The 27933-nt window shown below is 44.9% G+C and overlaps 2 protein-coding genes across 2 annotated transcripts in view; both read right to left on the reverse strand.

The window, feature by feature from the left end:
• Window positions 1-27933, reverse strand: part of olfml2a (olfactomedin-like 2A) — a 58188-nt gene that overhangs the window by 8157 nt on the left and 22098 nt on the right. The window contains exons 5-7 of the mRNA XM_088995025.1: window positions 11235-11481; window positions 8771-9073; window positions 4830-5015 (exon numbers count right to left, since the gene is read on the reverse strand). Of these exons, the coding sequence (XP_088851151.1) occupies window positions 4830-5015; window positions 8771-9073; window positions 11235-11481 (736 nt within the window). The remainder of the gene's footprint in view (window positions 1-4829; window positions 5016-8770; window positions 9074-11234; window positions 11482-27933) is intronic.
• LOC148899634 (uncharacterized) lies at window positions 17426-27003 on the reverse strand. Its single transcript, XM_088995026.1, has 2 exons — window positions 24937-27003; window positions 17426-22627 (listed from the first exon to the last, which is right to left on the reverse strand). Exons 1-2 carry the CDS (start codon window positions 25000-25002, stop codon window positions 22280-22282), a joined length of 414 nt encoding a protein of 137 aa, XP_088851152.1. The 5' UTR covers window positions 25003-27003; the 3' UTR covers window positions 17426-22279.

A 27933-nucleotide genomic window follows, 5' to 3' on the forward strand; every position in this document is an offset into this window, starting at 1 on the left:
CAGTCGCTCCTTCCTTGCTGGTCAGCCGAGCATACAAGTCATTGTAGGCCTCTCGTTTGGCTTGTGCCACCTTTACTTTCACTGTGCGCTGTATCTCCCTGTACTCCTGTCTACTGTCTTCTCAGTGTCCCACTTCTTCTTTGCTAAACTCTTTCTCTGTATACACTCCAGCACTTCCCCAAGTCTCCTTATCTACTGTTCTTCGAGTTGATACACCAAGTACTTTACAACCTGTCTCTCTGATTATGTTCACTGGCGTTTGCCAGTCATCTGGAAGGACCTCTTGCCCACTCCTTCTTAAAAGTCATGCAACACTTCCTTTTTCAACTCCCACAATTTTGTCCTCAGTTCTGCCCTGCCTTTGGTTTCTTTATCTGCCTCACTACAACCGCCATTCCTACCCACCAACCTATGCTGTCTGGCTACACTCTCACCAACCACAACTGCAGTCACTGATTTCCTTCAGATGGCACCGTTGATACAAAAGTCTACATGTGTAATGCTCCTGACTCTTCTGAAAGAAATAATTCACAATAGCCATTTCCATCCTCTGAGCAAAGTCAACCACCATCTGTCCTTCAGCGTTCCTCATCTGGAGTCCAAACCTGCCCATCACCTCCTCATCATCTTTGTTTCCTGCGTCAACAACTCCATTGTCTCAAGCAATTACAACCCTGTCACTTCTAGGGATGTTCTGTGTGACTTTATCAAATTCCAACTAACATATCTCCTTCTCCACCAACTCACATCCTAATTGTGGGGCATACCCACTAACAACATTTAACATCACACCTTCAATTTCTAGCTTCAGACTAATCATGTTATCATTTTATCTGATACTCTTTTTACTTCTAAGACATTCCTAACAAACTCCTCTCTCAAGATAACCCTAACACAATTTCTCTTTCTGTCTTCCTCATGATAGAACAACTCAAACCCTGACCCTAAGCTTCTAGCGTTGTTCCCTTTCCACCAGGTCTCCTGGACACACAGTATGTCTACCTTCCTTCTCTGCATCATGTTAACCAGCTCTCTGCCTTTACCCGTCATTGTGCCTACATTCAAAGTTCCTACTCTTAGTCCTATACTCTTGCCGTTCCATTTCTCTCTTTTCCTCTGGGCACACCTCCATCATCTCTTTCTTTGACCAACTCATTCACTGCCAGACGATGTGCAAAAATGTGTCCACTCCACTGCCAGGGTTTTTGTCATTTTCACTTAAATCGCAAGACCCACAGAATATTGAGTTTGAGGCTACATAAACATTCAATTCAGCATATGAAACCTTCGACTCTCTTCTTTCATCAGAAAAAAAGTAGTTAATTCCAAATTCATAAGGGTCTGGAGTTATTTGAGCTTGAAATGGGGGTGGCTGTAAAAAATACAATACAATACATCCATATTGATACCGTATATATAACACTTTAACAACAGCTAAAGCTGTAACAAAGCGCTAACATAGAAAAAAAGGAAATGTTGCCCCCTTGTGGAAAGGAAAAAAAAAAATGCCAGATGGCACCCCCTGCGAGAAAAAACAAAAAAATGTTCAGAGCTCCATATAGTCTCTGTTCAGGAAGTTCAGGGCCTCTCTTGTATGTTATAGTAATGAATATGTTCCACTCTTGTGTGTATGTAGATGTTATCTCCACGGTGCCAATGACAATGTTAGTATAATACCAGACTGTGTATAGAAACTGTATTATGTGACATGAACAATGTTTGCTTAGTAATGCAATACTGAACCAACAAATGGTGTACGTATGGTGTCATTTTTGAATCACATCTGTCAGTCCCCCTAAACCTTCAACCTCAGGAAGTTTGAATATGATTTGATAATATAGAAAGCCCATAATGAAGGACAAAAGCAGTGTGGTTGAAGGCCACAACCACCCACATCACCAGAGCCAACCTTCTACTAATCCCTTCCTACTGGGCCTTGTTCAAAGGGAAGGCCCGGAGCCCATGTCAGAGAACAGCAGGCATCACCGCCACTCACCAAGATAGCTAGTCATCCGCACACAGCTCTGAGCTTACCTCACCGCAGGATGCTTTGAATGGAAGTGAGTTTCGAAAGCCCATTGTCCAAACACATCTACATCAACAAGCCAAATCCTATGAAGGCAGATCACCTTAACTTTTTAAAGAGTGTAATCCAATTCCTTGGTTCATGTGCATATAAAAGGAGTTGATTTTCCCACCATCAGAACAATCAAGACCTAAATTCCTCAGCCACAAGCAGTTTCACGTAGCGCCTGCACAAAGTGAGCTTAATTCCAGTAACCCCACATCCAATTGAGCTCTATTGTTCTGGTTTTAACAGGGGAGTGAATGTGCCATGTATTTCAAAACAATCACTTTTGTGTCGGAGAGAATATTATGGTGGTTATTGCAGGCATTGGAAGTGTCATGTACAGTACATTGTGTTTTTCTTTTTATTATTTGCTAATAATATTGATGCAGCATGCTAAAATTATCAACAATAAATTAAAACAACCATTCATTTTGTTCACATTAAGCATGGAAAATGTTGAATTACTTGATGTGGCATCTTGCAAATTTGGTTTCTAGGTATTTATTTTTACCTCATGTGTAATTTGATTTCATTCTGTTGAGTTTTTTTATATTAAAGCTTGTTTGGGTGATTGTTTAAATGTTTTCAGCTATGTTTAGGAGAGTATGAGTAGGTAAAATGTTAGAATTATGAATTCAGTTAAATTCCAAATCTTGATGTATTAAATATCAATAATGTTCTTTTCCTTTTGGCTTTTTCCTTCAGAGGTCGCCACAGTGAATCAGTGTCTACCATCTTACCCAATTTTGTGCATCCTCCTCTCTCACAGCAGCTACCTTCATGTCCTCTTTGACAACATCCATAAACCTTGGTTTTCCTCCCTGTCTCCTGTCTGGCAGTTCAAGCCAGGTAAGTACGAATAATATGGATTTTTAATCGACAAAATGTGTCTTCTTGTGCAAATTTTGCAAATGTGCCCGAATTAAAATTAACATCAACAGCCACTGATGGATCATCACCCATGATCGGACCTGTGAATGGGCTTGCGAGGCTGATCAAAACTGACAAAACATTTCCAGACTTTTTGTAATTTCCACTGTCACATTTACTTGGAGCAACTTGTGTTTAAATCGCTACATTTAGACAACATCATGAAGCCTTTGATTGAAATCATCAACTACAGTACATCGAAACGCATGTATTAACCACAGTCCACTCATGAATCTCATCACTGAGTTGAACCAATAGCTTCCAGGTGACCTGCACTGCACAGTGATATGACTGTCAAAAGGAAAGGTGCTCTCTTGCTTCATTGAGCTTTTCAATGCTGTGACACTGTTCATGGATGAGAAGGACAAGGACCGATCTTGAGTGGATTATGGATTTGGCCTTTTTGGTCGACATGTGATGTCACTTGGACAGACCAAACCTGACCCTGCAGGGTAAGTTAAAAATATTGCCTGACCTGGTGCATGTCACAGTTTGTCACAGGTGGTGATGGCAGTTGTGGATCCCGAAAAGCGGGCAAGAGGGAGCAGAAGGTTGTATTTGAGAAATTATATTAAAATAAAGTCAACAGGAACAAAATCTAAAACGTTAAAATCATTTGAACAGAAAAATAAAAAGTATCAAAAGAAAAACCAAGTAAAAAGTCTGTAAAAGTCTGCCAAGATGAAACAAACACATGCACAGCATACAATGCATACACAATGCACAACGTATACAATTGCATACAATGACCCGAAACCGAATGGTCATGCCGGGAGTCCTTTTGACTGCCACTGATTGGAACAACCAGCACCTGCGCGGCTGCAGGCAGGGCCGTTGGTCGGCAATCAGAACGTGGCAGTCTGCCACTGATCGGGACGACCAGCACCTGTGCAGGTGCTGGTGGGGCCGAAAGCGCCACGCGTTGGTCGCCAACCAGATCATGACAGTGCAAAGATTGTTTGGATTTGTCAACAAACTGAAGCTGTTCAAGGCACATATGCAAAAGGGAAGTTTAACACATTTTCCCACTATGCAAAAAGCAAGCAAGTCACAAGCACTACCATGAAGAAGAAAAAATCCAGATATGAAACACAAGTTGAAAGCTTTGTCACCCAGTTCCGTGATCTACTAGTGAAAAGACCACAGATTACATTTCCAATTTAATGGGGAGAGAGACTGTTTGAATGCCAGATGAGGCTGTGGCTGAGTTGAAAATGATTGATCCTTGTGAGGACGACTGACTGAAAGCTGTTGCAAGGGAACGGACCATTGAGTTCTGGCAAAATGTTCCAATTGAAAATACAACATGGTCAAAAAAGCTGCTCTAAAGATACTTACAATGTTTGGGACAATGTATATCTGCGAGTCTGTGTTTCTGTTCTGACTGACACCCACATGAAAGAATTATTTCGAGTGGCAACAACAGAATACAAACCAGATTTGAAGAGAATTGTTAAAGAGAAAGAATGCCAGAAGGCCCACTGAGGCGCAAAGCAACATGCACAGTAAGTAAAAAAACTTTTCTATTTTTGTTTGTGGACTTGAACTGGGAGAGTGTTTGTGTGGGACAGCGCACACACTATTCATTGTTGAAAATGACGAGCCTGTGTTCCTATCTGCATCCATGTGGATTATGTGCCTCTTTGCCGTAACACAGTAAAAGAATTGGCTTTTAATCTCTGACGGTTTGGCTACCCCTGCTTTAGATGGTTTCTGAAGACATAATCCATATATCTTTTGTTTTCATCATCGAACATGCATTTGTATTATTCTTGCATGATTACAAGATGACATTTCGAACCAAGATGACATTTCGAACCAAGCACACCTTGTTTGAAGTTCTCCAAGTTGCGAAACTCCACCAAATTGTTGCCGTAGTAATAGTTGGTGACGTAGATCTTCGAGTCTTTGGCCAGTGGATCCTTCATCCAGGCTCCTTCATTACGACCATAACTATGTTGCTTCTCTGGCTGCTCGATTGATGCTAGAGTCCCTTCACAGTGAAGGAGTTTGCCTGTAAAACAACAGATTGAAAAGAAAGCATATACAATTTTGATTCCAGTTTGAATTTATCCTTGTTTTATTCTATATTTTGAGAATCAAAACTTCTGCTTCAATAATGTTTTTTACGAATGCATTAATAAAGTTGGTGAGCCATACAATGAAACTATGGGAAAGAGTTATAGTTGAAGCCAGACTAAGAGCAGAAGTGAACATTTGTGAGCAGCAGTAAGGCGTTCATGCCAAAAAAAAAAGTATGACAGATGCAGTGTTTGCTTTAAGCAAGCTGATAAAGAAGTACACAGAAGGTCAGAAGGAATTGCACTGTCTTTGTAGATCTGGAGAAAGCTTATGACACGGTGCCCAGAGAAGAGCTGTGGTATTGCATGAGGAAGTCTGGAGTGACAGAAAAGTATGTCAGAGCAGTGCAAGACTTATTATGACTGTAAGACAGTTGTGAGGTGTGCTTTCGGTGTGATGGAGGAATTCAAGTTGGAGGTGGGGCTCCACCAGGGGTCAGCTCTGAACCCCTTCTTATTCGCTATCGTGATGGACAGGCTGACAGACGTGTTAGACAAGAATCTCCTCGGAAAATGATGTTTGCAGATGACATTGTGATGTGTAGCGAGAGCAGGGAACAGGTGGGGGAGGAACTAAAGAGGTCGAAGTATGCCCTGGAAAGGAGAGGAATGAAGATCAGTCGCAGCAAGACGAAATATATGTCTGTGAATGAAAGGAAAGAGTGAGGTTACAGTGGGAAGAGATAAAGAAGGTGGATGTTTTTAAGTACTTGGGGTCAACTGTCCAGAGCAATGGAGAGTGTGGAAAAGAGGTGAAGAAGCGTGTCAAGGCATGGTGGAACGGCTGGAGAAAAATGTCAGGTTTGATGTGTGATAGAAGCGTTTCAGCTTGGATGAAAGGAAAGGTGCATAAAACGGTGGTGAAACCAGCCATGATGTTTGGACTGGATACAGTGCCATTAAAGGAAAGACAGGAAGCAGAGCTGGAGGTAGCAGAGATGTAGATGTTGAGGTTTTCTTTGGGAGTGGCGAGGTTGTATAGCATCAGGAATGAGTATATCGGAGGGTCAACTCATGGTAGAGGCTTTGGAGAGAAAGTCAGAGAGGCCATATTGAGATGGTTTGGACATGTCCAGAGGCGAGAGAGTGACTATAGCGGGCGAAAGATGCTGAGCCTTAAACTGCCAGGAAGGAGACCGAGAGGAAGACCAAAGATGAGGTTTATGGATGTTGTCAAAGAGGACATAAGTCAAAGTCAAAGTCAGCTTTATTGTCAAGTTAGCTGGTGTGAGAGAAAAGGATGCACAAAACAGGATTAGATGGAGGACACTGATTCGCTGCGCCGACCCCTGAAGGGAAAAGCCAAACGGAAAAGAAGAAGACGAATGCTTGCTGCATTGTGAACCTTTAACACGCTAAACAATAATTTGGTGTGTATCCGTTTGTTTTTTGGTGTGCTTTGTTTGTGCCATTAAACCCAGAAAAATCAAACATGATATATTTAGCTCAACATTTAATGATTGTAATGCAATTATGTCAAGCCAAATTTATGCATATAGCTTTTAAATACAAAAAAATCTCAAGGAATCTCAAATGCCCACCTTTCAGAAATAATAAGAACATTTCTTTATCTAACCCCCATTAGGAGGGCAAGGGAAAAACAACAACAACTATACATCACGGGGTAGTAGTGGGGGATGCGAAACTTTGAGAACAGGCGCAGATGAGGGAATCTCCCTTCCAGGTATGATCAGACTGCAGTGGATGCAGAACGGGCAGCATTTAACACATGCTAGAATGTTAGCTGGAATAGTGTTTTCTACCGCTTATGCGGGGTCGGGTCATGGGGCCAACAGATTTAGCAAGGAAGACCAGACTTCGCTCTCCCCCGCTACTTGTTCTTGCCCTTCCCTGGGCAGCAGGGAGACAGTCTCTCCTGGAGGCATTCAGGAGGCCTGCTGGTCAAATGCACGAGCAAACTCATCTGACTCCTCTCGACGTGGAAGAGAGGATAAACTAGTGGGTTACAACTGTTGTGTCATTTACATCGACCACATTAGTCTGCTCTATCTGACAGACACGTTCCTCGATCATAGAAAGCCTACTAACGAGTATGATGTAATTGGTGCAAGTGGAGCACTTAAGTTTAATTGCATGGTGAACAATGGCAGTGTGGGCAAATGAGCAGTCAAACCCCATGGTGGTATCGGAAAACTGTATGGCCAAACCCGGTAAAACTTGATGTTTCACTTTAATTTAAAACAGATTCTTTTCTTACAGACAGTGTATTGTAGGTGTTCAAATACCTGACATGTTTCGGTGTATACTTCTGCCTTCGTCAGTGATTCACTACTTACAAAGGTTCAAAATAATATCAGTGTCTGAAACTCATGACAAAAAGTTACCGGACACCAGGGCAGACAATGCTCAAAAGTTGCCTGCCCAGCCATAATGAGTTGCCTGCCCCATTTTTCACAACTTGAAACACAATAAGACGACTAATCGAAAAAAAACCCATTGTTGCATAGTATTAAGGATTGATCACCAGAATATATAACAGAACAACACCTTAAAATTAAGTAATTGATGTACCTACCACAAATGCTCCCTTTATTAATTTACCGTAAATATCGCTTGTTGATGATTTTGCTCCAGTTGTCATTTGTCCATACACTGTTTGGCATGTTGCACAATGCAATGTTTGCATTGCGTCGTCTGCTACAAGCCACATGAACTCCTCTTTCCACAATGCTTTTAATGTACATTTACGTTTTGTAGCGTCATAATTTTTTTTAGTTTCTTTTGAATCTTTCTTCTGGCGCTGAGGCTTTGGCTAGATTCCTAACCACTTATCCATTTTTCTTGTGTTCTCTGTGCGTCTACTTTGGAAAATGATATGCAAATGCACCCAGAAGCACGGATTTATTCGATGCAGGCTTTTGATTGGCTGCTGAGAATGCAAATTGACAAACAAACCGACATTCTGACACTTCCAAACCGAACGCAGGTTTCGAAATCGGAATAAACCAAACGTTTGATTTGAAAAACAATCTTTTGTTTGTTTTTGTTTTTTTTTTTCTCGAAAAACCGGGCCGGAGACGTTCTTTAAGTTGTACACCCGACGTAAAAGTTGCATGCCCCGGGCATCTGGGGAGATGTTATTTCAGACACTGATAATATTTAAAAAGTAAAAATCTAAGTTTCTCTGGCAAACTATCGCAAACCAGGAGTGCAGTAACTTGCTTAATGTTGGGGCTTGGGTGACAAAACACTGTAAAAAAGACGGGGTAATAACCAGCGATATGCATCGTGGCTGTGACATCTGTATTCTCTTGAATTGATTGCACTGAAAAAGGTAACTATTGAAAATTGCCTCAGAGTGACATACAAACATATAGTTATCAATTTGTTATGGAGAGCCATTATGTTGCAGAAGATGAAGTCACGAACAGGTTTCTTAAAAAAATAAACAAATAAAGGAATACCCAGATAAATAAATAAATAAATAAATAAATAAATAAACAAACAAATAAATAAATAAATAAATAAATACATACATACATAAATAAATAGAATTTATAGATGAAGTTGCTGCTGTAGTCATAGTTCTTCTTATACTTCTTTTATTTTATTTGTGGAGCTAAAACTAGATGTTTTTATTTCTGGTAACTCAGAAGCTATTTGAGAGGGTTAATATAAATTCAAGGTCAATCATTTGTGGTCAGACACAGAATATTCAAAATGTAACCTGCTCTGTGGAGATTGGGTCGACTGTTGTTGTTGCTGTTGTCCAGCAGTAGTACAATAGTGGGAGCTGGTCTTTCTGCAGCTGCTGTACTTTGGCTGGTGACGATCATCGTGGTTGGTGCAATGGTAGTACTTGGTGGGATAAAAGCAGTTCTGGTGTTGGTCGTCGTGACACCAGTACCAAATGCAGGTGTGGTCGTCTCTGTAACTGTAGAATCAATGGTTTCAAGTACCATTTCAGCTCCGCCGTCTTCAGACTGGGTTTCGGTAATATGATGGCGTGTGTAGGTTTTGGCTGGGTTGTCTGGAAAGAAGCAGAAACATTGGGTAGTTCGCCTTGATGACATAACTGCATATGTTTGTCACCCAGTTTGGTCTGCTTTACCCACAATAAGTTAGATTAATTTCCATTGAGGGTTGGACAACACCAAGGCAGCTCTTTGTCACTGATTATGTTCAGAAGTTTTAATAAACAGAATTTCGAAGCACAGCTGAGGCATTGAGGGTTCCGGTTTAGTGTCCTCTGTATCGCATGTTTGTTGTTTGCAGATAATGTGATAATGGTGGCTACATCAAGATGCGACCTCCAACTCTCACTGGAGTGGGTTCACATCTTATTTTGAAACAGGTGGGATTAAAATCTGGACCTCCAAATCCATTCCAAAAACAAGGGTCCTCAGTTGGAAAAAGGTAGATTGGAGGATTTCTTTGGAGGTGAAAGATGCTATGTCGATTCAAACGGATCTTGAGGTGACAGAAGAATTATTGTTTACTTTCACATTTAGCTGGTAGCAGATGTGTGTGACATGCACACAATGATCAAGATATTTCTGATCGACTGGTGAAAAGAGACTTAGATTCGCTGCTTTTTTCATCATAGTATATCTGCTTCAAGAAAGACGGTATATGTTTGCATCAGTATTGAAAGAAGTCATGAATTTGTCTTCACTCGGCCATCATCATTGAAGGAATGGATGAAATACAGAAGTGTAATCCTGATGGGAATACTCAGTGTAAATGAGTAAGGCGTACAATATGTTGTTGTTTTAATATCCCATTCATAACCTTTACAGAGAGCTCCAGAGGGAGGGAGATATTGGGAACAGCCCTTGGTATAACTGTCCCCAGCTGGATTTTGACCGACCTTGATCCCATTCGTGGGCAGCTATAATTTGTGGTGCTGATATATATAAATATCTATATATATATAGCACCAAGAATTACAGCCTCCATTGCCGCTAAAATAAATAAACACCTCTCGTAAACCCATTCAACCCGAAGTGAACATTATGATCCACGTGAAGGGTGTCTTTATTGCAGGAATGCTGTCTATAGTTGCATAATACTGATTTAATCCTTTGTTGTTCTTCTTTTCCTTTTGGCTTTTACCTTCAAGGGGTCGCCACAGCAAATCAGTGTCCTCCATCTTTGTTGTTGTTGTTTAATTTCTATCTGAAATTTGCTTTTATGTTTTAGACATTTCATGACATTTTGATAAAGAGGCTATTTTTTACAATGACAAACCTCCTCCAACAGCACACATGAGCAAATGCTGCACCCCAGCTGCTGTGATGGAAGTGTCGTATTCAACAGACAATTTAAGAAACACTTGGCAGCTCTAAGTGAAAATCTGAGCAAGTGTTTGAAATGGTTGGAGGCTCTTGGTTCAAGGCTCTTTCCCTTCCAATGGTAAATAAAGTGCACATTACTTTTTAAAAGACCATCCTTCTCTTTGTTCGACATTATGGATATGCAACAAAGATTTGCAGTGATTTGACAGGGAAGTCTGAGCACTTTGAGCCTCACATATACTGTATATTCAGGAACACCCGGTCTGACAGTGTCATGTGCGTGTGCCTTGTGCAAACGCAGCATACCTATTCACTCAACTAGACTTAAAGAGGATTGGAAGGAGTCAGAAAATGTTTTCTCTGCATGGTGAGGGACCTTGTGTGTTATTGTGAAGAGTGAAGCTGAGGCATGGCATGGCCATTGCAGCAATCCATTGACACAGCATTCCGCTTGCTCCATGTATTTTGTCAATAAAATATTTGGGTTTCTAGCACTCTGAATGGACAACGGCAATCCAAGCAAGTAGTTAGGACAAGTTACATTGAAAAAGAAACTGGAACATGCATAAATGAATTGCCTTGCAGTTAGGTTTACAATCTCAACAACCTCCCAAAATGCATATATCCATCAAATATATAAAGAGCTCAATCGCATAGCTCCTGTTTGATCCTAATCCATCAAGTGGGGTGATTTGAAAATTGGAGGAAAAAAAAATGGATCATTTTCAACTCACACATTGGATCACGTTTCGATGATGACCAAATAAAAAAGGCAGAAATGTAAATGCTAACTATCACAGAAATGTTTGCTTTAAGTCTAAGGGGCTTCTTTTCATTGAACGGCACTAGCTGGGCAAAAGTACAAAGCAACGGTGCAAATATGAAAACTCTCACCTCCCCTGACCTCATCCTTGTCAGTCTGGGCAGCCTTGTAGTAGGTAATGCCTCTGACCACACCTGGCTGGTGGCCAACCACCTTGGTTTTGGCTGTAGGATCGGGCTTAAGTGGTTTCACAGGTTTAGTGACCTCCTTCTTGGGCTTGATTACTTTTTCTTTGGGTTTGGGAGGGGGCTTGGATGATGGAGGCTTTTTGTTGGGTGGCTTTATAACACTCTTCGACTTGGTCTCATCATTATTATGCTGGAAACATAAACATTTTGGTAATATGAACATGCTTTAATAAGAAACAGCTAGTGCCTAGTGGGTTAACATAAACTAACATGCATTGGTGAAGTTGAATGAATATTTAAAATCAAAGTCAAAGTCAGTCAAAGTCAGCTTTATTGTCAAATATGCTAATATGCATGACATACAGCACAGATGAAATTAATGTCCTCTCGGACCCAGCGTGCAAGGCATGCAAGGCACTTATAATGTGGCTAAAAAGACATACAATTGACAACAGACAATACATGTAATTTCTGAATGTAAAGTGAGGTAGTGTCGTCTGGAAAGTGAGGTAGTGACGTATGTATTGGATTGGATATTGGATATTGGATATGCCTTTATTAGTCTCACAGTGGAGAAATTTACATTTCACAGCAGCAAAGTGATGAAAGGAATGAAAGTAGAAAAACGAAATACATGAGTACATAAAGTGAGGTAGTGACATATCTAAAGTGAGGAAGTGACGTATATAAAGTGACGTAATGTAGTAATGCAAAAAAAAACAACAAGAAAGGGTTGAAGTGAGGTCTTGCAGAAAAAAATTAGAAAGAACAAAAAAAATAGAGTTCAGGATGATAGTACAGCATGTAGCGTGTACTCAGAGTTCGGTGAGTGTGGCAGTGGGAACGGGCAGGCTGGGCAGGGCTGAGAGGGAGTTGAGTCTACGGAATGCCTGGTGGCAGAAACTGTCCTTGAGCCTGCTGGTCTTGGCTCAGAGACTCCACAGTCTCCTACCCGACGGCAGCAGGCTGAAGAGGCTGTGGGAGGGGTGGGTGGGATCACCAGCGATTCTGATGGCTCTGCAGGTGAGGCGGGTGTTGTAAATGTCCTGAAGGGGGGGAGAGAGACACCGATGATCTTCTCAGCTGTCCTCACGATGCGCTGCAGAGTCTTACGGCAGGACACGGTGCAGGCGCCGTACCACATGGTGATACAGCTGGTCAGGATGCTCTCGATGGTACGGCGGTAAAAGGAGGTCGTGATGGGGGTCGGGGCTCCAACTCTGTTGAGCTTGCGGAGTAAGTTTTTTTTTTTTTTTTCCAAGATGGCGGCGCGTGCACACGCAGCGGCTCCTCTCTCTCCCGGCAAATTGGTTTTTTCGTGTTTATTGTGTTTGTCTTACTCGTGCAAATGTCCGTCTCAGTTGGCCTCGCTACACCCGAGGCGTACCTACTCCCGTGAGGTGCTGCTCGACATCGGCAGTTCATTTTTAAAACCTAAACCAGCTGAAGCAGAAGTGCTACGCAAGCATGGATTGCTCAGGGAGTCGGCTCGTCCATTGAGCCCCACTCTTCCACCGACCCCCACTCCTGCACCCAACCCAGAGTGGAGGCGCCACAAGCGCTGTATGAGGAAACAAAAGAGGGGAAAGCGTGGAGGTATTCGCATTAGGCTCGCGGCTAGCCGCCACCGGCCTTGCATTCCTACCATCACGCTGGCTAACGTGCGCTCGCTGGACAATAAAATGGACTACATCAGACTTCTCCGCTCAACTTCCAAGACCGTGGGTGAGTGTTGTGCCTTTGTGTTTGTGGAAACAGTGCCATCCAGCTAGCCCAGCTAACTAGCTTCCGGGCAGACAGAGCGCTCGTCGAGGGGGGGAAGACTCACGGCGGGGGACTCTGTGTTTACATCAGTGATGCCTGGTGCCGCAACGCTGTTGTGGTATGCAAACACTGTTCGCCACTGATGGAACTTATGGTCATAAAACAGGAGCGCGGCATTGAATGAACTCTACCAGCACATCAGCGAGCAACAGACAGCCCACCCAGATGCTTTCCTTATCCTGGCTGGCGATTTCAACCATGCCAACCCGAAAAGTGTTTTTCCACATCTCCATGGACACATTAACTTTCCGACGAGAGGTAACAACATTCTGGACAATGTTTTCACCACACACAAAGGAGCCTACAAAGCCTACCCCCTCCCCCACCTAGGAGCTTCGGACCACTCCACTATCATGTTAATGCTGGCATACAGGCCACTTGTCAAAGTCGTCAAACCAGTCAAGAAGCAGATAAGGGTGTGGCCTGATGGGTCGTCAGAGGCACTCAAAGACTGCTTCTCCAACACTGACTGGAACATGTTCAGACAAGCGGCCACCTACAACAACAACACCGACCTCCAAGAGTACACAGACTCTGTTACCTCCTACATGAGGAAGTGCATGGATGACGTGACTGTCAACAGATCTGTCACCATCCTGGCCAACCAGAAGCCATGGCTGACGGGTGAAGTCCACAGGCTCCTCAGGGCTCGGAACGCTGCCTACAAAGCTGGCGATGAGCTGGGCCTGAGGACAGCCAGGGCCAACCTGTCACTTGGCATCAGGATGGCCAAGAGACAGCACTCCAGGAGGATCGCCAACCACTTCAAAGACAGCAGAGACACCGGGAACCTGTGGCGTGGGATACAGACCATCACAGACTACAAGCCCACTCCACAGACCTGCGAGAACTCCACCACTCTGCTGAACCAGCTGAACGACTTCTTCGCCCGCTTCGAGGCAGACAACAGCACTCCAGCACAGAAGACCCCACCACCTCCCGGCGAACAGGTGCTGACACTGTCCCAGGACAGCGTGAGGCGATCCCTCAGAGGGACCAACGCACGAAAAGCCCCGGGTCCCGACGGCATTCCTGGCCGTGTTCTGAGAGACTGCGCTGTGGAGCTCACAGATGTCTTCACGGACATCTTCAATACCTCTCTGAGCCAGGCTGTTGTGCCCATGTGCCTCAAAGCCACCACCATTATCCCGGTCCCGAAGAAGTCGTCCCCCACCTGCCACAATGACTACCGCCCGGTCGCACTCACTCCCATCCTCATGAAGTGCTTCGAGCGGCTAGTTATGAACCACATCAAGGCTGAACTCCCCCCCAACCATGACCCCTTCCAATTTGCATATCGGCCCAACCGCTCGACCGATGATGCCATCTCCACTGCTCTCCACACAGCGCTCACCCACCTGGAGACCAGAGACTCCTACGTCAGAATGCTGTTCATCGACTTCAGCTCAGCATTCAACACAATCATCCCCCAACAACTCACCGATAAACTGAGCAAACTGGGGATCAGCACCTCCCTGTGCAACTGGCTGCTGGACTTCCTGACGGGGAGACCACAGGCAGTCAGAGTTGGCGACAACACTTCCAGCACCATCACGCTGAACACAGGGGCCCCCCAGGGGTGTGTGCTGAGCCCCCTCCTCTTCACTCTGCTCACGCACGACTGCTCACCATCATCACCCAGCTCCAACCTCTTCATAAAGTTTGCGGATGACACAACTGTGGTGGGCCTCATCAACAACGACGAGGAGACAGCCTACAGGGACGAGGTCAGCCGCCTGGCCACGTGGTGCAAGGACAACAATCTTCGTCTGAATGTGGAGAAGACGAAGGAGATTGTTGTGGACTTCAGGAGAGTGCGCCCCCAGCATGCTCCACTAACCATCGACGGTGCTGCAGTGGAGAGAGTGAGCAGCACCAAGTTCCTGGGAGTGCACATATCCGAAGACCTGTCCTGGAGCCACAACACGGCATCAATGGCCAAGAGATCCCACCAGCGCCTGTACTTCCTCCGCAAGCTCAAAAGAGTTGGAGCCCCGACCCCCATCACGACCTCCTTCTACCGCGGTACCATAGAGAGCATCCTGACCAGCTGTATCACCGTGTGGTACGGCGCCTGCACCGTGTCCTGCCGTAAGACTCTGCAGCGCATCGTGAGGACAGCTGAGAAGATCATCGGTGTCTCTCTCCCCCCCCTTCAGGACATCTACAACACCCGCCTCACCCGCAGAGCCATCCGGATCGCTGGCGATCCCACCCACCCCTCCCACAGCCTCTTCAGCCTGCTGCCATCGGGTCGGAGACTGCGGAGTCTCCGAGCCAAGACCAGTAGGCTCAAGGACAGTTTCTGCCACCAGGCAGTCCGGAGACTCAACTCCCTCCCAGCCCTGCCCAGCCTGCCCCTTCCCACTGCCACACTCACCGAACTCTGAGTACACGCTACATGCTGTACGATCACCCTGAACTCTATTTTTTTCTTCTTTCTCATTTTTTTCTGCAAGACCTCACTTCAACCCTTTCTTGTTGTTCGTTTTTGCATTACGACATTACGTCACTTTATATACGTCACTTCCTCACTTTACATATGTCACTACCTCACTTTACATACGTCACTGCGTCACTTTCCATACGACACTACCTCACTTTACATACAGAAATTACATGTATTGTCTGTTGTCAATTGTATGTCTTTTTTAGCCACGTTATAAGTGCCTTGCATGTCTTGCACGCTGGGTCCGAGAGGACATTAATTTCATCTGTGCTGTATGTCATGCATATTAGCATGTTTGACAATAAAGCTGACTTTGACTTTGACTTTGACTTGACTTTGTAAGTACAGGCGCTGGTGGGATCTCTTGGCCAGTGATGCCGTGTTGTGGCTCCAGGACAGGTCTTCGGATATGTGCAGGCTGTCTCCTCGTCGTTGTTGATGAGGCCCACCAGTCGTGTCATCCGCAAACTTTATGAAGAGGTTGGAGCTGGGTGAGGATGGTGAGCAGTCATGCGTGAGCAGAGTGAAGAGGAGGGGGCTCAGCACACGCCCCTGGGGGGCCCCTGAGTTCAGCGTGATGGTGTTGGAAGTGTTGTCTCCAACTCTGACTGCCTGTAGTCTCCCCGTCAGGAAGTCCAGCAGCCAGTTGCACAGGGAGGTGCTGATCCCCAGTTTGCTCAGTTTGTCGGCGAGCTGTTGGGGGATGATTGTGTTGAATGCTGAGCTGAAGTCGATGAACAGCATTCTGACGTAGGAGTCTCTGGTCTCCAGGTGGGTCAGCGCTGTGTGGAGAGCAGTGGAGATGGCATCATCGGTCGAGCGGTTGGGCCGATATGCAAACTGGAAAGGGTCATGGTTGGGGGGGAGGGCAGCCTTGATGTGGTTCATAACTAGTCGCTCGAAGCACTTCATCAGGATGGGAGTGAGTGTGACCGGGCGGTCGTCATTGTGGCAGGTGGGGGATGACTTCTTAGGGACCGAGATAATGGTGGTGGCTTTGAGGCACGTGGGCACAACAGCCTGGCTCAGAGAGGTATTGAAGATGTCCGTGAAGACATCTGTGAGCTCCTCAGCGCAGTCTCTCAGAACACGGCCAGGAATGCCGTCGGGACCCAGGGCTTTTCGTGCGTTGGTCCTTCTGAGGGATCGCCTCACCCTGTCCTGGGACAGTGTCAGCACCTGTTCGCAGGGAGGTGGTGGGGTCTTCTGTGCTGGAGTGCTGTTGTCTGCCTCGAAGCGGGCGAAGAAGTCATTCAGCTGGTTCAGCAGAGTGGTGGAGTTCTCGCAGGTCTGTGGAGAGGGCTTGTAGTCTGTGATCATCTGTATCCCACGCCACAGGTTCCTGGTGTCTCTACTATCCCTGAAGTGGTTGGCGATCCTCCTGGAGTGCTGTCTCTTGGCCATCCTGATGCCACGTGACAAGTTGGCCCTGGCTGTCCTCAGGCCCAGCTCATCGCCAGCTTTGTAGGCAGCGTTCCAAGCCCTAAGGAGCCTGTGGACTTCAACCGTCAGCCATGGTTTCTGGTTGGCCCGGATGGTGACAGATCTGGTGACAGTCACGTCATCCATGCACTTCCTCATGTAGGAGGTAACAGAGTCTGTGTACTCTTGGAGGTCTGTGGTGTTGTTGTAGGTGGCCGCTTGTCTGAACATGTTCCAGTCGGTGTTGGAGAAGCAGTCTTTGAGTGCCTCTGACGACCCATCAGGCCACACCCTTATCTGCTTTTGACTGGTTTGACGACTTTTACAAGTGGCCTGTATGCGGGCATTAACATGATCGTGGAGTGGTCCGAAGCTCATAGGTGGGGGAGGGGGTAAGCTTTGTAGGCTCCTTTATAGTAAAATATAGTCATCCCTCACTTATTGCAGTTAATGGGGACCGGTACCCTGCCACGATAAGTAAGAAACCATAAATGCGGTTTGCTCCCCGCTAGAAATTTTCTGTGTAAATATATATGGGATCTAGCACATTTAAAGTATTTAAACAGTGTTATAGTTTACATAATGTATTTGATACAAATACTACTGCAGGTCACAAATTTACTTAAATCTTTAGTTATACTGTATAACCCTATACAGGAATGAAAAATCATCAGAAATTGCCCCCTGAGAGAGGCGAAGAGACTTGTAAAGGTGACGTAGAGAGCCACTCTCACTTAAACGTTCTGACGTTGTAGCCACAGTTAGCCTCCAGCTAGCTCCAGGCCAGCGCTCCACCACGCAGTGAATGTGTTTATGATGACAATTAATTGGTATTGATGGTGAGGAGGCGATGAAAGACGTTGTGCTGCTGCTTTTGGGCAAGCCCTATCCACCGCGGCGGTGTATGCACCAAACAGAAATTGGCAGCGAAAATAGAGAATCAACAGCATGATGAGACATGAGTGACATCCTCTTCTTTTCCTTTTGGCTTGACCCTTCAGGGGTCGCCACAGTGAGTCACTGTCCTCCATCTAAATGTAACCTTATTATGCGGAGCTCACCAATAAAGAGTTTGATGTTTCTCTTTATTTGTATTTGTCAGCTCTCCCAGGCAGGTGACACGCAGAGCTTGATCGTGGCGTGGAGTCGAGCAAGTCGTGCTGTGAAACTCCGTGCGATGCTGAGCAGGTCTCTGTGTGCTGTGTGTCTGTCTGGGTCTGAGTCCGAGATGAGTCTCATCCTCTCTGTCCCGTGACGGCTACTTTTATATCATTTTCAAGCGTGTGATATGCGGCAGGCTGAGACGCACATCAAGGAGATCAAGGGCTTGAAAGACATCAAAGCCGCGGTGCGCACTGGTGACACACCACGGCAGCGAATCAGTGTCTACCATCTAACCCAGTTTTGTGCATCCTCCTCTCTCACAGCAACTACCTTCATGAACTCTTTGGCAACATCCATCAACCTCCTCTTCGGCCTTCCTTTTGGTCTCCTGCCAGGCAGTTCAGGGCTCAGCATCCATCTCTCGATATACTACTACTACTACTACTACTACTACTACTACTACTACTACTACTAATAATAATAATAATAATTTCATTTATAAGCACCTTTCAAAACTCTCAAGGACACTTTACAGTCACAGGAGATCTCGTCACTGTCTATTCTCTGTACATGGGCAAACCATCTCAGTCTGGCCTCTCTGACTTTCTCTTCAAAACCCAATATGAGTTGTCCTTCCGATATACTCATTCCTGATCCTATCCAACCTGGTCACTCCCAAAGAAAACCTCAAAATCTTAATTTCTACTACCTCCAGCTTTGCTTCCTGTGGCACTGTCTCCAGTCAAACATAATGGCTGGTCTCACCACAGTTTTATACACCTTTCCTTTCATCCTTGCTGAAAGTATCACACATCACACATGACATTTTTCTCCAGCCGTTCCAGCCCGCCTGAGCACACTTCTTCACCTCTTTTCCGCACTCTCCATTGCTCTGGATAGTTGACCCAAAGCACTTAAAATCATCCACCTTCTTTATCTATTCTCCCTGTAACCTCACTCTTGTACTTGGGTCCCTCTCATTCTCACACATATTCCGTCTTGCTCCGACTGATCTTCATTCTTCTCCTTTCCAGTGTAAACATCCACCTCTCTAGTTTCTCCTACCCCTGTTCCATGCTCGCACAACATATCACAATCCCATCTGCAAACATCATCTGCCAAGGAGATTCCTCTGTATTCCCTCGTCTGCCAGCCTGTCCATCACCAGAGCAAATAAGAAGGGCCTCAGAGTTCACCCCTGGTGAAGTCCCAACTCGACCTTGAATTCATGCGTCACACCAACAGCACACCTCACAACTGTCTAACAGTCATCATATATGTCTTGCATTGCTGACATACTTCTCTGTCACTCCAGACTTCCTCATATAATACCGCAGTTCTTTTCTGGGCACCCTGTCATACGCCGTCATACCCTCTGACCTTCTCTGTACTTCTCTTTCCAGCAACCTTAAAGCAAACATCACACCTGTCGTACACTTTTTGGGCATGAAGGTATACAGAAGCCTGGATGTAGGATCCACTGGCCAAAGACTCGAAGATCTACGTCACCAACTATTACTATCGCTGTTTTACACAAATGCTCACTTCTGCTCTTAGTCTAGCTTCAACTACTCTTTCCCATAGTTTCATTGTATGGCTCATCAACTGTATTCCTCTGTAGTTACTATAATTCTGCACATCTCCCTGCTTCTTAAAAATGGGCACCAGGACACTTCGCCCCCATTCGTCAGGTATCTTCTCACTATCTAAGATCTTGTTTGAGTTAGAAAAACCACTACCACCTCTTCTAGACACTTCCATACCTTCATTGGAAAACCATCAGGCCCGAGTGCCTTTTCACCCTCCATCCTCTCTTCAGAGCCCTCCTCACTTCATCCTTGCTAATCTTTGCTATGCTGCAGTCACATCTTCTACTCTTTGTTCCTTCTCATTTTCCTCATTCTTCAAAGTACTCTTTCCAACTTGCCATCAACCCTGTTCATATATTACCATCTTTGTCTCTCTGTCTCACCAGCCTCTAAAGATCAGTATCACCTTCCTTGCTGTCAAGCCTAGCATACAAGTCATCATCAGCCTCTTGTTTGGCCTTTGCCACTTTTACTTTCACGGTTCACTGCATCTCCTTGTAAACCCTGTCTACTCTCTTCTGTCCTCTCAGTGTCCCACTGCTTTGCTCGTCTCTTTCTCTGTATACACTCCTGCACCTCCCCATTCCACCACCAAATCTCCTTATCTACTTTTCTTTCAGTTGACACACCAAGTACTTTTCGACCTGTCTCTCTGATTATGTTAAGTGTAGTTTGCCAATCATCTGGAAGGACCTCCTGCCCACCCAGTGCTTGTCTCAACTTCTTCGTAAAAGTCATGGAACACTCTTCCTTTTTCAACTTCCACCATTTCATCCTCAGATCTTTTGGTGTCTTCATCTTCCTCGTGGCCAGCGTCATCCTACATACCACCAACCCATGTTGTTTGGCTACACTCTCACAAAGATGGACAACCAATTAGCTTAAGGGATAAATCCACTGATGCGGTCATTGATCAAGTCGTACCGGAAATCAATTTTGTGCCTTGAATGAATGACCGTTGAATATACAATAAAGACATGTTCATAACCTCTGAGTGATCCACAATTATTTTCTGAACAAAATACTGTACTTTTGGAGGAAAAAACTGAAGCTGCGATGAATGAAGCACGATACATCAATGATTTTAAGCAAATCTAAATTTAAAAGTGTGATGCCCATTGCTAATTAGTCCTCAGTACTCTGGCACCCCTAAATCCAATACAATCCAATAAATTGCCTGCAGATGAATATTTTTGGAACCTGTACCGTTTGGTAGTTTTGTTATGCAGTGTGAGGGAGGACATCTGTATTTCCTATTGGGCCAACAAGTTTGTTGTTCAATAGGATTGTATGTAATGCACTTGCTGATATATTTTCTTTTAAAACTCGATTCTTCAAATAATATAAGTTTCACTTTATTGAAAAGGGTTCTTCCGTCAGCACATTTCCTTAAACTACAGGTACGACACGCACTATTAGTTTTCTAGCTGTCAGCATGCTTGAAAGAGGAGGACTCTGAAACACTCTCGTACTCATCAGGATCAGAATAATCTTTATTGCCAAGTCTGAAGAACACACAAGGAATTTTTTCCGGTCGAACACACTGCACTAGTATCATCATCAACAAATTGCAAAGAGGCACTATACAGTTCCATTTGGGCTACTGTTCAAAGAGTTAATGGCTTGGGGGAAGAAGCTGTTTAAATGTCTGCTGGATTTGGTGCGCATGGATCGGCAGCGCCTGCCTGAGGGGAGTAGATGGAAAATGTGGTGGGCAGGGTGCGGAGGGTCCAGTAGGATTTTCCGCACCCTAGTTTGGATTCTTGCAGTGTGCAAGTCCTCGAGACTGGGTAGGGCGGTGACAAGGATTTTTTTCGCCGTCCTAACTGTCCGTTGAAGTCGGATTTTGTCCAAACGGTGATGGAAGAACACAGGATGGATTCGATGACAGCTGTGTAGAAATGTTGCAGCACCTCCTGTGGCAGGCCATGCTTCTTTAGCAGCCTGAGGAAGTACATTCTCTGTTGGGCCTTTTTCGGGATAGAGTTGGTGTTGACGTCCCACTTCATGTCCTGGGAGACTGTGATTCCCAGGAACTTGAAGGTCTCAACGGTTGACACGAGGCAGTTGGATAGTGTGAGGGGAAGCTTTGGTGATGGATGTTTCCTGAAGTCCACGATCATCTCTACTGTCTTGAACGTGTTCAGCTCCAGGTTGTGACGGCTGCACCAGAGCTCCAGCTGCTCCACTTGTTGTCGGTACGCAGACTCGTCGCCGTCTTTGATGAGACCGATGACCGTGGTGTCTTCTGTGAACTTTATGAATTTGACAGCTGGGTGCGTTGAGGTGCAGTCGTTCGTGTAGATAGAGAAGACCAAAGGAGAGAGGACGCATCCCTGCGGGGCGCTAGTGCTCGTGGTTCGTGTTGAGGATTATATTTTTCCCAGTCTGACCTGTTGTGTCCGTCCTGTCAGGAAGCTGAGGACCCACTGGCAGATTGTAGGGGACACACCAAGCTGAAGAAGTTTGGGGATGTGGAGTTCTGGGATCATGGTATTGAATGCAGAGCTGTAGTCCACAAACAGGATCCTTGCGTAGGTTTCTGTGTTGTCGAGGTGGTCGAGGATGTGGTGCAGCCCGATGTTGACTGAATCCTCCACCTACCTGTTTGCCCGGTAGGCAAACTGAAGAGGATCTAGCAGAGGTCCGGTGATGTTCTTTAGGTGGTTCAGCACGAGGCGTTCAAAAAACTTCATTACCACAGACGGCAGACCAACAGTTCTATAGTCGTTCAATCCCAAGGCTGCTGGTTTCTTTGGAACTGGGACGATAGTAGACTTCTTGAAGCAGGATGGGAGTTTACACTGCTCCAGGGATGTGTTGAAGATTTGTGTGAAGACCGGAGCCAGCTGGTCAGCGCAGACTTTCAGGCAGGAGGAGGAGACTCTGTCAGGTCCCACAGCTTTCTTGATCTTCTGCTGCTTGAAGAGCCATCTCACGTCGTGGATCTGTAAGGCAGAGGGCGGAGATACGGTAGTTTCTGGTAATGGTGGGCATGCGAGGGAAATGGGGGTGTCCTTTTCAAATCGGCAAAAGAATGGATTTAGCTCATCAGCCAGACCATTATTGTACACTGCTTGGGGGGATGGTAAACGATAATTTGTTCTTGCTTTCAGGCCATTCCACACCGATGCAGAGTCGTGAGCGGAGAACTGTTTGTTAAGCTTCTCAGCATAACTTTTCTTTGCGATGTTAATTTCCTTTGTCAATCTGTTTCGGGCGAGTTTGTGAACTGGTCGATCGCCGCTTCTAAATGCGGACTCTTTCTCTTTCCTAAGCTGCCTGAGTTTGGGAGTGAACCATGGCTTGTTGTTGTTGAATGAGCGGAAGGACTTTGTTGGTACACACATGTCACTTACAGAAACTAATGTATGATGTTACAGTGTCTGTGTATTCGTCCAATGTGCCCGTTGAAGTTTCAAAGACGCGCCAATCAGTGCAGTCTAAGCATTCTTGTAGAGCTAACTTTGCTTCATCAGTCCATTTCTTAAGAGTCTTGACTACCGGTTTTACACATTTGAGTTTCTGTCTGTATGTGGGAATTAAGTGGATTAAATAGTGGTCAGAAAGACCCAATGCTGCATGCGCCACAGATCGGTATGCCCCTTTGAGTGCTGTGTAACAGTGATCTAGAATGTTTTCTTCTCTGGTGAAACAGTCAATATGCTCCTTATACAGTGAGACCTCAACTTACGAACGCCTTATAATACAAACTTTTCATCATACGAACGTTAAATTTATGAAAATTAAGCCTTATCATATGTACTATTTTCATAATACACACCAACCACGGCCGGTCCATCAAGCACACGACCGAACAGCGCGGCGCTACTTTCCATACCCCTTCTCATTGAATGCACATCGATCGCCTACTTGGAGCTTTTTGCTGATAATTTTACTATTATAGGACCGGAAAATAAACACCACAGGCTCGTGTTCAGCCTCAGTTCAAATGTGGTGCGTTACTATGAATAAATTGAAGAAACTACCAGCCGTACACGTCTACTCTGCTCTGTTTATTTGTCATCCAAGACTTGGGGTGCGTTCAGGTTCGAGAATAGCGCACAACTTCTTAAGACTCTAAGCTGTTTGGAAAGCATTGTCTAACTGAATGTCAAGTTGCGATAGAAGTGATTGGCTAAACGGTAGAGTCATGTGTCATGGTAAGCCAATCAGAGCTAGTGTTTTCACACACACCGGAACAGCGTGTCAATAGTCACGCTAAATTGTCACGTGCGACTTGACAGCTCGGGTGTGGCCTACGTTCGCGACACTTCATTTCATTGTCGTTCTGCAATTTCATTTCATTTCAACGAGTCACTGTCACCTCACCAGTGACATGATTACAATGAAAGTGCATCGCTACGTCTTGTGCTCCAAATGTTTGCTTGTGCTCCAAGAGTTTGCTTTGCACGAGGTGATTGTTAGACACGAGTGTGCCATTTTATTCGCTCCGCCCGCTTTCTTTTGTCGCGTTTTATTCCGCGTCCGTGGAATCATCGGACTCACGCCTTTTGTTGTCATAAAATCTCTGCCAGCACCTACGGGACTCGAAGTGAATGCAGATGACATCGAGGAGCTTGTTGCTGACCATAATGAGGTCATCAACACAGAGAATTTGATTTGCCTTCAAGAGGACAAGCAGAAGCAGGCCATTCAACAGTTGATGTGCAGGCTTTTATTGAACAGTTCCATTCAGAAAAGGCTGTAAGAATCATCAACATGATGAATGATAATGTGATGCCTCAGTTTCGTAAGACCTTACAAGTCAGAAAGCAACAGGTGTCAATTAAGAGCCATCAATGACCATCACAATTGTAAATAAATTGACTTTATTATACAGTCCAGTGTATTTCTTTCATTAGAATACAATAGCACATTTGTTATACATAGGATAAGGTAGGTTGTGTGTAGTTTTAAGGCCTATTTAGTTGAAAAGTATATTTTATGGAAACCCGGGAACGGATTATTCCCATTTTAATGGTTTCCTATGGGAATTTTTTTTTTGAGATACACACTTTTCGCGTTACACACTCTTTCTGGGAACGAATTAAGTTCGTAAGTTGAGGTCTCACTGTATTTGGGAAGTTCACGGTTTAGACGCGTTTGATTAAAATCGCCCAAAATTATCACGGGTGACTCTGGATATTTTAGTTCGAGTTTATTTACATGGTCCACTAGCGTTTGTATACACGCGTTAGCATTAGCGCGATTGGCGCGATGTACACGGCGACAATAATAAAGGAAGCGAACTCACGTAGTAGAATGGCTTGCAGTTGAGAGACAGCGATTCCAAGCCAGGACTGCAGTGTGCGTCGAGCATCGTGACATCGGTGCACCATTCTTCGTTGATGTAAAAGCATATTCCACCACCTTTGGATTTCCCCGATTGCTTCGTGTCGCGGTCAGCTCAGAGGAGACGGAAGCCGGGTAGGTGTAGCGCGGAATCCGGGTGGCGGTCACTGAGCCAGGTCTCAGTGAAGCACAGCGCAGCAGAACGTGCAAACGTTTTATTGGTTTTTGCGAGAAGAATACGTTCGTCCATCTTGTTTGGTAGTGAGTGTAGATTAGCGAGATGGATCGATGGGAGCTGCGTTCGTAATCCACGCTGCCCTAGCTTGACGAGCACGCCGGCTCGTCTCAAAGCTCCATACAGAGCTGCTAAGCCGCTCGCGAGCAGCCCGACAAACCTTGTGGATTTTGTTGTTTCTGTGAAAATAGTCCAACAGTGGATTCCCCAATGCTCAGCAACTCTTCCCTCGTGTAACTAAGACGCGTAGGGTCGCAAAAAAACAAATGAAAATGACAGAACCAGGAACAATACTAGGGAGCGTGTGACCGAGGCTGCCATTCGCGGCGCCATCTTGTCCATGCTTGAAAATGTAGAAAACCTTGAGCCAGCTTTTGTCACGTTTTTCAAGGTGGTGATGGCGGGTGCGGATCCCAAACAGGCAGGAGGGAGCAGGAGGTTGTGATTGACAAATTGTATTAAAATAAAGTCAGCAGGAACAAAATCTAAAACATCAAAATCATCTGAACGGAAAAAAATACAAAGTATCAAAAGAAAACCAAGATTAAACAAACACATGCACCGCACACAATGCATACAATTGCATACAACATCATACAATGCGTTCAACATCATACAACAGTGCATCAAACAACAATGACATTCAACAATTACCCGACACCGAATGGTCGTGCCGGGGGTCCTTTTGAGTGTCACTGATTGGAAACGACCAGCACCTGTGCAGGTTCAGGCGGGGCCGACAGCGCCCCCCGTTGGTCGCCAACTAGATCATGACAGCTTTTAAGTCAGGTTCTACAATTATTAAATATAGCAGCATCACTGAACAACTAACTAAATAAGGCCAGTCCCAGTGAGGCAGAATACTCAGCGTCTCTACTGTAAATCATTGAGCAATCTGCAGCTGTGGTCCAAGTGTGACAAAATGACCACTTGGGCAAGATACATTGTAACATCTGTGATGGACTGTGTAGTGTGGTCCTACAATGCACAGAGTCACGTTTACTTACAACCACTGCTCCTGAAAATATACGACGGGTATAGAACATGAAACAGGACATTATAAATAACTTGAGGTTACTTCAGAGCAGGGGTGCTCACACTTTTTCAGCATACGAGCTCCTTACAAAAACTACCAAGTCGAAATGATCTACCCACGACAAAAATGCAAAACATAATTATTTTCAAATGTTTTAAGGATTCTTTGTATGTACAATGTATGTTGATTTACCTTGCATAACTGAATAAGCCAATATTGCACAACACACATAATAACTACATATACATAACATAATAAATAACTATTAACATTTTTTGTAATTACCTGAGTTTACTTTGATGACTTGCACTGAATTGAATCAGCCAGGGATGCATAGTCCGGTCAGTAGCTGCTGACAGCTAGCCTCAAGCACATTTCCAAATGTTCATCGTTCATGGTGGAACGGTATTTGGACTTAATGATCTTCATGTAGGAAAAGGCTGACTCACATAAATAAGTGGAGCCGAATGATGCAGTCAAGGAGGTAGCACAAATAACTATTAACATTTTTTGTAATTACCTGAGTTTACTTTGATGACTTGCACTGAATTGAATCAGCCAGGGATGCATAGTCCGGTCAGTAGCTGCTGACAGCTAGCCTCAAGCACATTTCCAAATGTTCATCGTTCATGGTGGAACGGTATTTGGACTTAATGATCTTCATGTAGGAAAAGGCTGACTCACATAAATAAGTGGAGCCGAATGATGCAGTCAAGGAGGTAGCACATTTCCTCAAGTTGGGGTACTTTTCCAAGGTACAAATTCAGTTGTCAGCTGAATGGTTGCCCTGCATGTCAATCAAGTGACGGGACGTTTGATAGGCTGACAAATGTTTTTTTTATTGTCACGCTGCGATCGACCAGTACTACCTCCGCGATCGACCAGTAGATCACGATCGACGTAACGGTATTTGGACTTAATGATCTTCATGGAGGAAAAGGCTGACTCACATAAATAAGTGGAGCCGAATAATGCAGTCAAGGAGGTAGCACATTTCCTCAAGTTGGGGTACTTTTCCTGTGTGAGTAAGTTACAGAACTGTCTCTGAACAAGGAGTCATCTGCTTCAACGAATGCTTCTTTTAACATCTCTCCGTCTTGGAAGGACTTATTGTTTTTAACGATGGCGTGACTCACCCGGAAAGATGCTTCGGTGGCGACTTTCGCTTTTGAAGTATGTTGAGTGAAAAATGACTGCTGTCCGGACAACTGGGATTTTAGTTCATCCGCCGTTCTCTTTCTCAGCTGGCTTTTCGGCGTGAAGTCAATGTCGTATTTTCCATGAACAGTCCGAAAATGGCGCTCCACATTTTCCCATTGCGTATGAAAGTAATATGTTTTGCCCCCTTACTTGGTCCCGCTTTCTCACTCATTTTGATCACCATATGTTTTAGCAAGGGCTTAAAATCTGAGGTAATTCGCTGACTAGCTTGTAAATTTTGCTGCGTTTAGCGCCGTTGTTTACGCATGCACGGCGACCTAAAGGTAAAAATTAAGTTGTCATCTGAATGGGTGCCCTGTATGTCAATCAAGTGACGGGACGTTTGATAGGCTGACAAATGTTTTTTTTTTACTGTCAGTCACGCTGCGATCGACCAGTACTACCTCCGCGATCGACCAGTAGATCGCGATCGACGTAATGAGCACCCCTGCTTTAGAGTTTGTTTTCATGTCTAAAAATGATGGTGA

This window comes from Hippocampus bargibanti, linkage group LG04, assembly GCF_051943395.1.
Source record: "Hippocampus bargibanti isolate YZ-2025 linkage group LG04, ASM5194339v1, whole genome shotgun sequence".
NCBI lineage: Eukaryota > Metazoa > Chordata > Actinopteri > Syngnathiformes > Syngnathidae > Hippocampus > Hippocampus bargibanti.

Bases quoted from the DNA above. Each gene is read 5' to 3' on its own strand.
- LOC148899634 (XM_088995026.1), bottom strand. From the start codon at position 25,002: ATGCTCGACGCACACTGCAGTCCTGGCTTGGAATCGCTGTCTCTCAAC. The intron at 22,628-24,936 runs GTGAGTTCGCTT...TCTGCCTTACAG, and splicing joins ACTGCAAGCCATTCTACTAC to ATCCACGACGTGAGATGGCT.